The sequence below is a fragment of the Anoplopoma fimbria genome, chromosome 18, assembly GCF_027596085.1.
Source record: "Anoplopoma fimbria isolate UVic2021 breed Golden Eagle Sablefish chromosome 18, Afim_UVic_2022, whole genome shotgun sequence".
Taxonomy (NCBI): Eukaryota; Metazoa; Chordata; class Actinopteri; order Perciformes; family Anoplopomatidae; genus Anoplopoma; species Anoplopoma fimbria.
Window position 1 is genome coordinate 17,390,096 of NC_072466.1, and position 16,717 is coordinate 17,406,812.

General features: G+C 36.9%; 1 protein-coding gene across 4 annotated transcripts in view; it reads right to left on the reverse strand.

Moving 5' to 3' along the window:
* Window positions 1–16,210, reverse strand: part of mpv17 (mitochondrial inner membrane protein MPV17) — a 93,913-nt gene extending 77,703 nt beyond the window's left edge. The window contains exons 1-8 of one of the 4 annotated variants that reach the window (XM_054618460.1): window positions 16,152–16,210; window positions 14,833–14,913; window positions 11,585–11,700; window positions 10,400–10,492; window positions 8,217–8,312; window positions 2,995–3,027; window positions 2,810–2,862; window positions 2,453–2,518 (exon numbers count right to left, since the gene is read on the reverse strand). In XM_054618460.1, the coding sequence (XP_054474435.1) occupies window positions 2,453–2,518; window positions 2,810–2,862; window positions 2,995–3,027; window positions 8,217–8,312; window positions 10,400–10,492; window positions 11,585–11,700; window positions 14,833–14,905 (530 nt within the window). In that variant the 5' untranslated portion in view covers window positions 14,906–14,913; window positions 16,152–16,210. Of the gene's footprint in view, window positions 1–667; window positions 2,519–2,809; window positions 2,863–2,994; window positions 3,028–8,216; window positions 8,313–10,399; window positions 10,493–11,584; window positions 11,701–14,832; window positions 15,725–16,151 lie in introns of those variants that run through there. The other 3 variants (XM_054618461.1, XM_054618462.1, XM_054618463.1) reach the window with 3 other exon arrangements.
* Between the last annotated feature and the right edge of the window lie 507 nt (window positions 16,211–16,717).

Below are 16,717 nucleotides of genomic sequence, written 5' to 3' on the forward strand. Positions count from 1 at the left end.
GAACGTTCATAAAGAGAAATACAAAATTTGGAACCAAGTTTCCAGGGTCTTTAAAGAACAACATGTTGCCCTTAAAGGCCAGATGCATTCAGCTCATTTGTTTTCAAATCAAACAAAAAAACCACAGTGAAGGCATCAATGCTCTTTCATTTACCTTTTCATCCGAAAATGTATAACTTTTGTTTAAGTTTATGCATATTTAGATGTGCAAACTGAAAATCTGTCTCAGATCAGCACAAATAACTGGCTAAAGGTTAGTCATTACTGGTGTACATTCAGTGTCCAGCTGTAACGACTTTAACCTGAACCTCGGCACCATCATGCCTCATGTACAGGTTAGAGTGTCAACAAGTATCTTCATTTAATCAACACTGTTTGAATCTTAACACACAGCGAGTCAAAAATGGATTCCAGCTTTCTCCGGAGTGGGGCTGGTATCCCTCAGGGAGGAGAAGAGGCTATTTGGCAGATTTTCAATGGATTCGTCAGACGCTCTCCGCTTGCTTTTCCCTATAATAGCCCAAATGTGTTCATGCGGAGGAAAAAAAAATATGGGTGCAGTAAATTTGGTTGACAGCTTAGCTCAGCAGCCTCCACATATCCCTCCAAGCAAACTCCACCCAGACAAAGCTACGTTGGCCACAAAAGTAAGCAAGGTCAAACACACTATTGTCATCATGTAAAACTTTATTATTTTATATGCCATAGATGTACTTTGTTATTAAAAATGTGCACTTTGTTTTGTATAAGATTCTACGATGAAGAATCTAAACTTCAACAGTGATTGTCGATGCACCATTGCACAAATTTGTTTTTCAGCACAATGCAGTCTAACAGAAAACATTCAATGACATTTTTTACAGGAATAGTTAGACATTTAGGAAAAATGCTTTTCTTGCTGTTGAGTTCGATGACAAGATCAATGCAACTCTCAAGTCTGTACGTTAATTATGAAGCTAGATCCAGTAGCCGATTGGCTTAGCATAAAGACTGGAAACAGCTAGCCTGGCTTTGCCAAGGGTTAACCAAATTCCGCAAAACAGTAATTTTAGTTTTATACGATTTGGTTTTATACAGAGCAAGCAAACAAGATATGACACTAACTAAGAGGTGCTGATAGATGGATTTTGTTACCCTTGGACGGCTAGCTGTTTCCTCTTCTTAGCAAGAAAGTGAATAAGTGTATTTCAAAAAATATCAAAATATTCTTTTAACATCAGGTGTAGTTGTGAAGAACAAGAGCTAGGGCTGCATAACATGTTTCTTTTTCCATCACAATGTCCAGTTATGCAATAAACATGGCATGACAAAAAAACCTTGGATATTGCAATCAGGGTTTTTTTTCTTTTTATTTAGTTGAAAGAAAGTGTTGGTAGAAAGCTACATTTTAAAATGCAACTACCACTTCATTGTTATTGGTGCCTTTTGTGCTCGGTTCTATGCTCAATTTGTTGAATCAAAGAATGTTGGAAAAACTTTCCCTACATTTTTTCTTTGTAGTTCAACACGCCATTTGTTGTATTATAGCAGCGGAAACGCAGAACTGAGTTCACGTTAATGTGTTTATGTATCGCAAGTAATATTGTTATTTATTATTTCCTAATATTGTGCAGCTATAACAAGCAAATCTTTTCAGAGCCATGATTTTTTTCTTCACCTACAGAAGTCTCCACAGGTCAGAATGCGTTGCCACTTATGAACAGACAACTTGTGCTTAGTTATCACTCACTGTCTGTACATTCTTGAGAGAAATCTAAGAACAGGTTGCTTTCCCTTTCCTGAGGAATGCCATTTGTAAATGTAGTGAAACAGTTACTGAAGTAGAAGTACACAGATGAGGCAGGTGAAGACAAAATGAGTAAACCAAGTATGTAAATAACAATACATTATTACAAATTGTGGGACATATTAAAAATCACTAATGAAAGAATAAAATGACATGAAAAAAAAAACAGTATGAAGAAACTCTGAGGTAAAAACTTCATTATAAAGACTATTAACCTGTAATAAACACCATTATTTCAAGTGGTTAATAACACATTAAATGGATAAGAAAAGTTTCCTTCGCAACCAGTGGGTGTCAATGTATGTGTGTCTGTGTGTGTGTGTGTGTGTGTGTGGCTACAAAGCGCCACCGTTGCCAAATCCCATTTCCATAAATAACAAACTTTCACAGACATTTATGCAAATGCAAGTTTGACTTTCAAGTGTGAATTTGTCATTCAGAGTAGACAAGCACTTTCTCCCGACCTTTATAAGTGAGTCAGTCACAGTTTTACACATTGGAAATATCAGAAGAAGTAAGTTAGACCAGAACGGCCCGTAGCAGACACACACACACACACACACACACACACACACACTACAAATGAGTGTGAAATCATCATCATCATCATCATCATCATCATCATCAACAACAAGAAGACAGGCCGGACTTGCAATGACTGCTCACATCTTATTGGCCTTCCATGTCAGGTAGGAGTTCCAAGAAACAGCAACAATCTGGACGACAGGCAACCTGCAAGCAGAAGGTCATTTATCGTGCTTAATTTGGATCTAATTCACCAGATCGCTTCATCAACAGTGATATAGGGCTTTTAAAAGACAATTACAATGCTACTTCTTATGATGTTAAGTCATTTTAAACTGCATAAAAAATAAATAAAAGCTTTGAGCCAATATAAGATTTTTGAAGACTTCTTCAGCTAGGCAGATAAGCCAATTTACCCAATCTAGATTATTGTTATTCGCACTTCACACAAACTTCCCATGTGACTGTCTGTATGTTAATAAAGCCATACACTCTTACCTGTAGTGGAGTGGAATGAAGTAGAAATTGGCAATCTGGACAGGAGGCCAGAGCTGAAACATGAACAGATAACACTCAGAGGGACAATAGGATGCACAATATGAGGTCAAGTGTAATTTTGATAACTTTTCACTTTATAGGCCAATGTTTTAATAAAATGGTTCTGCAAACGGGAACAAACTTACGTAGTAATTGTAGATCAGGGCATCTGGGTAGTCCTGTGAACAAAAAAATAAATAAAATAAAGTTATTATATCAGTATCATAGTGAGTCACTTTTCAATCAGGTTCCATATTCACAATAAGGTTAAAAATAGCTCCTAATAAGCAGAGTTGGAAGAACTCTTAAAATAAAAGGGGCAGAGTTTATGCTGCAAAGTATTTTTTACACTAAAACTAGTTCCTAAAGCCTTGCTTATACTCCCAAATGGACATGTACACGGTCAGCTGCGAGCACAATGGAGGCTTAGTCCTTATGTTTATCATATCAGCTTGGAGGACATGTTCCACATGTGCAGTAGATATGCTATGCTACAAGTGGTAGCGTAGCATATCTATCTATCTATCTATCTCTCTATCAGCAGTTTTGTGAAATGTACAATTGTGTGTCTGCGGTACAATGTGTAAAAATACTTATCAGTGATGTGCTGCGATGCTACTTGAAATCTAAAGCTCATAGATTTCTATTTGGGGATTGAAGATATGTTAAAGTTGCAAGAAATCACTCTTTGTTGCACATGGAACATTTCAATGTCTAGTGCCTTGTAGGATAAAACTCTGATTTAGAAGGAAATAACTTTTAAGTCATTGTTGGTTAGGAGTTGCAGATATTTGTTTGTTTGATAATAAACTTTTGTAAAGAACCTTTAAAACTTCCGGCCTCCTAGTGAGGTAACAGACTCAGCCCTCCAACATTTTCCATCACTGAACAGTTGAAACTGCCAGTGTGGGGCAAAGTGAGAAATGGTGATGTGTTGGAACTCCAGTTGGCGGGGAGTTTCATTCCAAAACAATGCAGCATTGGAAGTTTTGCAGCCAAAAATATCAGCAGATGGCCAAGATATTGTTGAGTAATTGGAAATGATAGACATCTCTATTAACCCCCTGTGTATACAGTATATTCTAGTCGATTTCTGGTATGGAAAATCTTTTTTTTCCTTTAATGATCACCATTCATGCAGAGGATACGTTACAGCATTTAAAAGTAAGAATTAAATCTGAATAAAAGGCTTTATGGTAAAGTTAGCTTATTTACTTCAAATTCAAACAAAGCTAGAAAGCATTAGCTAAAGAAATAAAAGAAAGAATGTTTCATTTTTAAAAAAAAAATCACTCCCGATTCACTTTAGTGCACCGTCTGCCATTTTGTTTGAGTGTGCAAGATCTGTGAAATCCGATATTTTGTGTCTTTTAAAAATTATGATTAAGGGTCCAAAATCTTAATTTATTGCTTGCTGTAAATTAAACTATAGAGTGTCTTTTATGTAGGAAAATGTACATGAGTGAACTAGGGACAGATTTCAAATACAACTTCTATCTCCTTCCATGGAGCAAAAGCATTTCTGTGTCTCTGTCCATGGTTCTGAAATGTTAAAACCATGTGTATTTAAACCTCTAAAAGCTGCAGTATTTACTTACAGCCAAATACCTGCTTGTGTTACATTTACGGTAGTTGTCATTAAGACAGAGTGTGCCGAGGATTTCCACAACATGGTTGGTCAGTAAGGTAATCCCCTCAGAAACACAACATACCTATGTTGAATACACTTCCTGTAAGTCGCTTTGGATACAAGCGTCTGCTAAATGACTGTAATGTAATGTAATGTAACATATATCGCGGCGTTCAGCCCCTGAGGCCACTTGTGTTGTCACACGGCAAAAGTTGTGTAGTGGCTCTCTACCTGTAACTCCCCTTTCAGCTGGAGATCAAACACTTTATCATAACCGTATTACTTCTGTAAACCATTAACCAGGTTTCTTGATAGGATTTAAAATCGTGTGCATGTGAATGGAAAAGACTCTGAACGCAAAACGCATAAATGTGACTCAACCAGTGTTAGTAAAAGTACTGGTATCTTGCGTAAGTGTACAGTCTAGTTAAGTAAAAATGTTGTTAATGTACAAAAAGTAAAAGAACACAAAATGCAGAATAGCCCAAACATATAGATTAAAGCATTATAAGTGTATTAGTATTTAGTAGCAGAAAATGGAAATACTCAAGTACAAGTACTTAATTTTTTTTTACTTTCCAGCACTTGTACTTAGTTAATTTCCACCAATCGAGCAAACAATATAGAAAGAAATGCTATTATTGCAGTGAAAATAAACATAAAAATGTATTGAAATAAAATATGTGTAATCTAATTAAAGTTCTTCCAACTTTACCAAATATTGAAACAAAGATTGATAGATGCAGACTTTTGGACTCACAGTCACTAAACACGAGAAGTGTGTGTGACATTTTTTTTTTATGTACTAACAACACACACTACCACACACACACAAATTCTCTACACCACCTACCTAAAGGTCACCTCAACATGTCTCGACATATAAAAACAACGAGCCAATGTTCCAGTTACAATCATTTTTTGTGGTTGATTTTTTTTTTTCTTGCAGGATGAAACTGTTTTTCTAATTACGGTCAGACAAGTTACTTTGCCACCTGAGGTGAAATTGCCTCCGCTGATCGAAACATCTAAATCTTTCCTCCCACACACTTAGGAGGAGATGGGACCTTCGTCAGCTCTTTCTAAGATGGTTGTTAACTGTTTTAAGTTAATATACGATTAATTAATGTGCTTCAGTGTGCCAAATGAACAGGGAATGATACAAGACGTGTGACAACATCAATCAAACTGTGATTTTGGAAGACTGCTGCCACTTAAAGAAAGTTGTTTTGGGATTATTTAGTTTTTATTTTAATAATAAAATTTCCTTTGATTTCCCCCAACCCCTTTCCCAGAATGTGAACATGAAAATAACAGGTTAAAAAGAAAGACAAAGTCTTGATTGCACCTGTGTTGCACTTCAACAATCAGGGTGTCCGTTTCAGTGAGTGGCTCCATTCATTTTCCTCTCACATTTGGTCCTTGCCAGGCACCCTCTTTCTAATGAGCAGATTTGTCATTTATTTTCTGTCCTTTCTGACATTTACCAGGTTGGCCTTTCAGGTCCAACGCGCCTCCCTTTTGTAAATAATTGATGGTGACCAGCAGCACGCTGGGTAAGCAAAAGGCAGTGACGGACGTTTGAGCAGCTGGCACCAAAATGACAGTTAGCTCTGACCTGGCATACAAATACAAACACACACACACACACACACAAATATATACGAAGGTATGAGTCACTCTCCAGCTATTTCCACAGTCCGTCCGTCCGTCCCCCCCCCACACACACACACACACACTCTCTCACCGCTTCCTCCATCACAGGAAATAGTTTCTAATAATAATCAGAGGTGAGTGTTGGAGGTCAAATGTTGTACCTACAATGAATGTACTCTCATTTATATACATGGCTCTGTTCATACAGAAAGAATACTGATCTCCAGCCAGTTTGTGTCAAGTCTCAGGTATCAATTATGGAATCAAAGTCGAATGAGAACGAAGACAAGTCCAGTGCCAACTTAAAGCTACTACTTGGAGTTTTAACTGGTTATGAAACAGTCTCAATTTAATACTTATTGGCCTATATGACAGACCGGTCTTGTAGAGCAGAAGAGTATCTACGTTTTGATGCAATTTATGAAATACATTGTGAGACACGGTTTTAATTGGTGGTGGACGGTATAAAAAGGTATGAAAATTACACCGGGATGAGTTTGCCCTGCGGTCAGAAGCATTTATATAGACATTTTAGGATAAGGATTGTGCACCATTTTATATATACAGTTACAGTCCATGCTTCAAAATTATACCTTAATATGACTTTAAGGCCATACCGCCTAGTCCTGGAATCAATACATGACTTTAGGTTAGTGGCTCAGAGGAAGCTAGCTAACACGAATGTAGCTAACTTTAGCAGCATTTGTCAAGCAAAGGAAGCACCGCAAATCTATCTTTGTTTACGAGCATGATGACCAGCATGCATCAGGCAATCAGTAGTATGTATAGGGCTGAGAGGCTGGACCACTGTAGCCAGTAAAGTTATTTATGACCTAGTTGCGTCTTTCTTTCACTCGGATCCAAAACGAGTGCATGTGCTAGCCAGACCGAGACCCGTACGTTGTGTTTTGTGAATATTTACCGCTGAAAGACCATGAAAACCAGATGAACAGCAGAAAAGAGACTTGAATGGAAAAAATCCTTACATTTAAAAATTTGAACAAAACTCATTTAAAGCTTTTTCTTATGTTGTTGATAATAATTCTATGTTGTTGAAATAGTTCTATTTTGATTTACAGTGATACATTTGTCAGTGATGTTTAGTGTCTGGAACCCAGGTCTATCAGGCTCCACCTCCTCATTGAGCCTCCAATGCAACATTCATAAATGAAAAATGAGCTGAGGACAGATCAGGTCAACCACTGAACTTTTAACCTCAAGTGGAGATAACTTTGACCCCACAGTCGGAGAGTTTTTCAGGCTCAACTCACCAAACATCATCTGGTTTATTGTCTACATCCCAACTACTGAACATTGGAATACTTGTGAGGGATAGCGATGAAATGCATGTTTCAGGCGATCACATGCTATATCCAAGAGTTAAAGTCGAAGAGTTATTATGAGTGGCCAGTCCAGTGTCACTTGATGGCCAATGTTGAAGCTGGAAAACTTTAAATACCATGGTATAAATTTTGACTCCCAGGTGAGCCTCTCTGTATATATTATATCAGTATATTTTGAAGAGATGCTCACAGAGACTTTATCTTCAAGGCAACTTGAAGTGGCATTGTTGTCAGTTACGGATATTAGAATGAGTTTACAAAAACTGAGTTGACAGTGTTTCAACTTTTAACCTTCCTAAACAACAAAAACCCTTGACTTAACTTTTTACAGAGAGGACAAGGAAGAAAGCGAGGAGTATCCAGGCAGATCGCTTCCATCTTCTCTTGATCTCTAGGAGGTGCTATAGAGTCCCTCTGGCAACTAAAAATGTATTTAAGAAGCCCTTCATCCCATGTGCAATCAATATTCTCAACTCAGTCAACAAAGTGACTGAGAGGATTTAAGCCACAGACATTGATGTGACCCGCCCTTGTGTGTGTGTTTGTTTTACTAACTGCTTGTCTACCTTTTATGTTGTCGTGTCTTATTTCCAGCCCCGGTGGACAATAAAGATTTATTCTGTTCAAACTGCTGCAGTAAACTCACACACAACCTTGTGGCTTTGAGGACCGGAAGCTGTGACACAGAGGGAGTAACGCCCTCGGTGATGCACCACGATGTGAAATGAAGCTAACTCACCCTCTTGAGCTTGGTGACGTTTTCCCCCACCGTCAGTCCGTTCAGAGCTCCGGAGATACCAAGAAAAGCTCCCAGGAAACACGGAGCAAAGCACAACTACAACACAGAAATAAGATCAGAAAGTCAACTTCAGAAAAAAAAAAAAGCAAAAATAAATAAAAAAATCATCTTGGTGGTAGTTCAATTCTTGCCACCTGGAAGTAAAGTTAATAATTTTGTGGGTTACATTAAATGGGAATGAGAGAATTATGGGTGCCGAAAATCTAAATTGTTAAAGCTTTAAATGGTTGAGCTTAGAAGATGTGCGAACATTTGTGAATGTAAGATATCAAAAACACTTAGCCTGAGCTTGTTTGATTGGTACATAAAGTTATTGATGTTGGCGTCTTATAGCTTTGTTTTTGTTTTAATAGGGAATTTGCTTTTAGGGGGGCTTTGTGAAAACTGTACATGTTAATTATTGGTCCATATCTTAAAAGTTAAAACAAAATGCTATTAAAAAAAACCTTTAATTTGTGATAATATTCTTGTGCTAATTCTCGTCTTAATTAAGAAGCTACATTTGCCTACATAGAGTAATGGTACATTTCCACAGCTGGTTTTTAGGCGGGGTTGTGCTGCTTCCCTACATTGGGTGCTTGACGGCCGTGCCACTATGGACGCTTCCACTCGTGGAGTCTCTGCTCTCGAATTTCACACTGGACCAACATTGTGGCTCGATTGGAAAGTTTCTTTTATATCACAAAAATAACATATTATATAATATGACGGAAATGGGTTTTGGAAAGCAGTTGCTGACTCCGTCTTCATTTTAGATCGAAACGATTAATTGAATTGTCTTTGGAGCCACCTGTTTGCATATAATGGCCACGACCTAAAGTTTATGCAAATGAGGCCTCTCGAATTTTATCGCGGCGCTGGCAGAACAGAAACAATGATTGGAAAGCTTAGAAATTCTGGATCTTAACGACACGTACCATCAGAGCATCTGAGGTTACTTTAACTATTGAAACATGTTTGGTAGGAGAAAAATAATGCAGGGCAGACTGTTTCACCCCGTCAAAATCGGAGCACTAAATGTGCAATTTAAGAGACTTTAGTTGTGATCTAAACAAACCAAACTTAACATGTCTTGTGATCCACACAAGACATGTTAAGTTTGGTTAACTAAGTTTGGACACAGAAAAGAAAACCTTTTTGTGACTTTATCATTAGTGAATGACGACTCAAGTAAAGGATAAAGAAAATATCTGTAGACAGTAGACTTCCTGCATTTTCAGAAAATACTTTTACAAACCAAAGACGCTCAAAGTAAATTTGAAATCGCTTCAAGAGTCGCTGATCTCTGTTCAGTTGTTAACATTGGTGTTACAGTGTCGTACTATGCTCCTGACGTATGAAACTGGACTCTCATCTTTTACTCAGGTCTGAAGCACATGGACCGCCTTAAATCTTTCAATGGCACTTCAGTTATTACTGAGGCGGAGGGAGCAGCGAACGCATAACTATTCAAGCGAAGGAGCGGACCCTTTGCTTCAGTAAATATTTCAGTAGAGGGGAGAGATTGAAAGCTCCGAAGTCTTGTTCTGTAGTGGTTTAAGTTTAATCTGCCGTTTTTATCTGCTGCAGTTTGACTGAATCAAACACCAGAGGGCAGAGTGAAGAGGGTAAAACGGCAATACTGTACAGCCCGATTTGACAGAATTTAACAGTTTCTTCCCGTCAGCGCGACAAAGAGACGTCTGTCAGCCTTATGTGAGGAAATTGAGTCTCTGTGGTCCGGCCTCATGCACCCTGTTAGGCACAATTAATTAGCAGAGCCTGAGTTGTTTCTTTGTTTGCTGAAACCACTTTAGTTCATTCGCCTTGTTTTTTAACCAGCGTTTCAATACCTCCTTAAACATCGGATTCAAGAACTTTCCATGCCCGATTCCTTCAAAGTCTATGACCCAACAAGGCTTAGTTTAGACACAGATCAAGGCTAATTACTGTTACAACAATGTATTTAATATAATGTGTATAGTGACAACTAGCAGGCTACACAGAAACTCACAGACAACATTTAAAAAGAGAGCGAGGATTGATTTTGTAATTATCAAAATAATTTTACAAACTTCCTGTACCCTTGGAAACCATGAACAGCAACAGGTAGTAGTAGCAGAAGAGAGGGATGCTTTTCTCACCTGGTCAATCAGCATTTTCTTAATGGCAGCACTTTTTGTTCCTCCAACCACCAGTCCGTCCAAAACCTTTAACCATTTGCCGATGACTGGACCCTTTATTGTAAAAAAAATAACAAAAGATAAAATGATTAATGGGGCTTCTTCTCTAGCTGTAAATGTATTGAATACATTGTTGTTTGAGAAACATTCCACTAAACTATCACACTAAAGAAACCCCTGTGTTTTTTTATCCATTGCATCACATCCTGAACTTTATTATCTGCATGCAGACTGCAGTTTAATTTAATTTAAGCCACTAAACTTAATATATTATTAATGTGAGGAAAAATGATGATACATGATGTATGAGTTATGAGACAGTTGTTTCTTTCCAGATGAGAGAGCAAACATGTCTTAGTACAAAATAAATCCTGTGTGTGATTGAAGAGCCATGTACGGGACAAACGTCTATACGTCTACCCTCTATAATTCATAAGGACAAGGCAGCTGATTGGTCGGACATAAGACGATTACGGATGTATAAATAAACTTTGCCGACGCTGTGATGATGTCAAAATGAATAATGCAGCTGTCACAGGACTTGAAGTGAGTGAATTCACAAACATACGAAAGGCATGAAGAAAACACTGTGCAACATGGATGAGCATGTAATGGGATTTTTGGCTGAGGGGTTGGAGCGAATGGTCAAGGTTGGCGGCTCCACCTCGGCCCTTGAGCAATACCCTGAACCCCAATTTGCTCCCCAGGCGTTTAACAGCTACAGATTAAGAATATAACTTTTTTTTCCATTTATAGCTTTATTTTTGATTTAAATGTGCATTGTCATGTGCAACAAATAACCAAATGGCAACCATAAAAAGCACATAATTATATATATTTATTTTCTGCTGCATTCTTTCATTTCAGTATTCAGTACACAAATCAACTGACTGGAAGCTTGTGTGAGATATCAAATTATTGAGTCGGTAATTAAATATGATTTCATTTTTTATCATTTGGTATTGCCGCTGTAAGCAGGGAACTACATTTAAAGATTTTTTTTTCTTTTTTGTGTATATGTGTTTAATCATGTATGTTCTTTATGAAGGAATAGAATCAATCAAATCATCTCAAAACTTGCTACGCTCCCTTTTTTTTATTTATTCATGTGTTTTTACATACATGAAGAGTAAAGGGGACGCTTACCACAAAGAAGAAACCAATGCTCATCATCTTGGCAGTCCGCAGCACGTTGTGATGAGCCAATCCCCTTCTCTCAATCAGCTGTTGGGAGATGACATCACCAGCACCCACCAGAAGCCCTGGAGGACAAACAGGGGACAGATGATGTGTCTGAGCACGGCGGTGACACAAATGAGCAAACGTAGATGGCGTTTTATATTTTTGCACTGAGCACAAAATTCATCAATAAAAAAAAAAAAGATAGTTACATTTTAAATGCAAAGTACTATGGGAATAAGTGTCCGCAAACTAGAATATCCAAGGTTTGCGCTCACTCAATACAGGTAAATAAAAAAGGGATGTAAAGCCTACACAGTACGCTTATATCTGGTTAAACTTCTTAACAATTAACTAAAAATACTTCACGTAATAAAAATGGCCACATCCCATTTATATAGTGTGACTACCGTGCAATGGGGATGATATTGCAGTATGTTCACAAGTTAACAGTGGGACATTTGGCAACAACAGCCTCAACAGACCAGTAAAGCACAGGTGTAATTGATAACGTGAGCTATTTCCAAGACAGGGTAAAATGTCTGCTGTAAAAAAAAGAAAGATCTACCTATAAAAAGGTAGCTAGGGTGACAAGGGGGACAGAAAATGTCAATTTTACACCTTGAGAGCAGTAACTTTGTCACTTCAGACATCTGTCACTCAGCAACGAAAACACTTTAAGATGACAAAAAAAAGAATAGCTTATTCTAAAACACCTCACAAAACTAATTAAAATGGAACCAAAACGTTCAGGAATCCCTTACCTTATATTTTGTCTTATTTGAAATAGCAATATTGTGTGAGTCTGTTTTCTTTTTATAATTCCTGTAGGACTTTTTTTTTTTTTTTTTTAATTTTAAATCAGGTTCTGTTGTTCACTTATCTATCATGATAGCCGGCTCGACAGCTTTTTCAATTTACTTTTGTGACAATATTCACCATCATCCCGATACTGGAATTTTACTAGGATTAACTTATTGACAGTTTATTTGTTTTCTATTGCGTCATTTTTATTGATCAGAGATAAAATAAAAATAAAAAAATTCTATTTTGTCTCATCCCTAATGCAGGTTAAAACATTTTTTTTTTTAAAGAATATAATATAACGTTGCATTCATCAGTGTTCACTAATATGAACAGATGTACGCTATTATAAAGAGCTTTATCACCGAGCTGACTGAATAATAATTTTAAAAGGAAAAAAGTTTGGCCCTACATGTTATAAACTTTATTATTTGGTTATATTGGTTGTTCTTCGAGCCTTTTGAACTCTGTTGCCTGTCAACCCTAATGACAGGACTGTACTACTTCGACAAGATGAGTGGCCGATTCAGTAGGATATAGCCAAAATATTTGATGGGGAAAACCACCCAAATGTTACAAAAGGTAGTAAGTATCGCAAGCCAACCAAAAACATTCTTACAGACAAAATAGTAATAATAAAAAAGGTCAGAAAACTGTACAATCAGGTCATAAACAACTTACAACTCCTCATAAATTCAGATGTAAGTATTTCAAGTCACTGAATGCTTATTATTATAGTGAAGTTGCATTTAACCATTTATTCTAAATCTGAAATGTATTTAAATATACGATGCAAATACAATATTTCCCTCTGAGATGCAGTGAGAAGAAGCATAAAGTAGCATGGAATGGAAATTCTTGTGAAAAGTAGAAGTAACAAAGTACATTTACTCAAGTACAGTACTTGAGTAAATGTACTTTGTAACATTCCACTACTACTAATAAGAGTAAAGCTTACATATTTTATATATTTAATTTAAACAACCCTCTATCGCCTCTGGTTGATGACGTGCTTCAGACTAATGCTGAGCGTTGCTTCCATCTAGTGGTGAATAAACTGCATTACAATGAAATACTAAAGTCCATTTATCAAACGTGAACATTTAAACATTTTCTCAGATATTTGGGACACAGGAAGAGTTCTATATTTCAGTGATAGCATGTTAGACTGTAAGTCAGATGAATAGATACACAACAGGTCTGACATGCTATCTGCACTTAGACATGTTGCCCTTCATGTCACTGACTTTTAGGGGAAAATAACTTTAGGAATTTCTGAGAAGTTTTAGCAGAAAAGGTCAAAGGCTAAGAGATCCTATTTCTGAGAGTGTTCCTGACAAGCTGCTTGGGAAACAGCCTGAACTATAAGCTTCCCCATTTCATATTTTATAAAGCGGTTGTTGCAGTTTCTACCGAAAAGCAGTTATTTTCATAGTCAAATAATCTTTGTATTATTTGTTCTTCTTATTAACAAATTAAACATTGACTCTCCAAGTGTGAAAACTAAGATATATGATTATGGGATCTTTTCGAGTTATTCTGATTGCATACTTTTTTGTTTTGTTTATAGAAAACACATCCTACATAAAGTGACTCCTCCATTGACAAAAGCTCACAGGTTAAGAGAGCCAATAAAGGCATCTTATAATTGCTTCATTTGTCTGTTGAAGATCTAAGTACATAAACTTCACAAGGAGGAGAACAGTTAGGAAGTCTCGTAATCAGCAAGGGTTTTGCATTTTCTAAATATTAAATTTTTATAAATAACCAGTCAAATCCGTCTCAAAGCTGACAGTGATAAGGAACACACACCGAAAAACTGGTGGTCACCCGGTTCAAAAGGCCTCTCTTTGTTGATTCTGAAACTGGAGCAAAGGTCCAGGAGGTAAAAAAAAATGTTAAGCCCCCTGTTTAAGCCATCATTAACACTTTACTGTAACTTATACCAATACATGAGCTTCAGGGTGAGAAAGAACATGTCTGCCTCTCTTAATTGACTAGGATAACTTAGTGTGGAATATATATCACACATAAAATATATTAGCATCTTCAGTGACAGTTTTGGAATGGAGCCAAGTACATTTGGGCTACTCAAGTACTGCGCTTTAGTCCAATTTTGAGGTACTTGTAGCCTACTTGAGTAACTCTATTTTCTGCTACTTTTACTACAATTCAGAGGCAAATATTACTTTGCAGATTTAGATTATTAATACAAAATAGAACAACAACAAGCTTTAAGGTTCTAAGATTATCTCCACCTTGTCCCGGCTGCAACAGTGAAATGATGAACACATGAATGCATCCATAGTTATAATCCAGTATTAAAAGATCTATTATTCTGAAAGGAGCGCTTTACTTTTGGTACTTTATGTATGCAGAACATGAAGCATGTAAGAAGGAGTTATTCCTACCAGATGTTACTAACTGCACCGTCCAGGGGTATTTGGTCATCAAGACTTGGTAGGATCTCCAGAGGCCTGCCATTCTCCGTCCTGTGAAGAAGAAAGACAAATCAACAAAAGGGATACTGCAAAAACTTGATTTTTCCGGTAACGAGCAGGCGATGTAATAAGCTCCGTGATGTTGTCAACTACGGCTTGTCGATTAGTCGTAGTAGTAGTGGGTTTTTTTTGTTGAGTTGGAGCTACAGGCGTAATTTACTTAAACAAATACTTCGGCTTTTTTTGTTGGTTTTTTTTTTGTTTGCTTCATGTTTTCTCAACAGTTTGTAACACCTTGAGTAAATATTTGAACATTTAACAAACGTAAAAACCGTCAAACCGTCAAACACTGGAAGAAATTGAGAAATTGTAATATAAAAAGTTAGTTTTTAATACAACTGTGTCCTCTTATAATTCTGTCAATGCCGAATTGAAGAGTGGCTTCAAATAAGGAAGTTAAAACATAAATAAGGTTGTGATATATACAAACAACAACGGAAACAACGAAAGAACACTTTAGTTTGTCACATGTTTTTAATTCGGTTCGTCGTATCGTTCAGTCTCTTTCTGTCTAAAGCTGACGTTACAAGTAAACATCAGCTTTAACTTTAATTAACGTTGACTGCGTTGAACCTGGTTGTTGCTAACTAGCTTAAAGTCTTTGACAGCTTGTGAATCAAAAATAACTTCTAACGTTATTGGTGTCTCTAAATGTTCACTGAGCTGCTACTGCTCACAAACACAGACATCCCCGCAGGTAGCACTACTTCAGCGTGTGTAAATACTCACTACATTACAGTAAATGTAAACCTAATGCGCACATGAGCCCGGCTCCACAGAGCGAGCTGCTGCTGCTGGTGATGTGTTCACGTCAGCTCCGAATTTTGAGTTCTACAATTGAAGGTTACACAAGTAATGGAAACAGGAAAGTTCACCTCGTTGTAAATTATACCAGGAATTATCCTTGTAACCATCCAAGTTGGGAGGCGCTTTACTTATTTGTGTTGAATACAAATCCATTTCTGCTTAAATTTATTTTAAAATCAATGAACACTTTTTAAAGTTTTGTCCAAGAATCCAACTAATTAAAGATGTTACTGCTCGGTCAGGTATTGTCAATAATATACTTGATTTAGTTTAAAGCATAATTCTTGACAAGCGAATACTAAGCAGAATATATATATAAATTGTTTTTTACACTTTGCAGGAACAAAAGATAAACAAAATAAACATAACGTTAGTTTTATTGCCACCTTCATTAGGATTCAATGCAAAAAATGTAGCATTACCTTGTCCCTTTAGCTCTTCTCTGGCTCCTAAATGAGTAGCAGAGAGAGTAAAATCAATTATTTCCAATAATCATGGAAGGCAGCATCAAAGCAATGCAGTGTGTGCGTCACATCCGCTGTAAACAAGAAGTATTTCAATCTGCTGCCCTCATGTGGTGAACCCCGGAACAGGACAGAATTAAAAACGGCATAGTTATTTTTGAATCATATAATTATTCTGTACAAGAATGATTCCAAACATAAACACTGATGACAAAGATTTATATAAAACATGTGACCAATGGTTTATAGTTAAGAAACTGTAGTGAGCTCTTGAAAAGTGCGCATGAACTCTTGTAGACCTAGCAGGGTTTTAAGGACAGATACATTTATTTATTTTTGCATGTGATTGAACATGCATCATTAATGACCTCCCGTGGTGGAAATGTTCTCCACTTTACGTACAACAACAAAAACGTCTATGATTATCCTGTTTTATTATGTTCAAGCTGGGATCACTGGCATCATCTCCATCCCAGCTTTTGCAACTGATATTACATTACATTACAGTCATACAGTCATTTAGC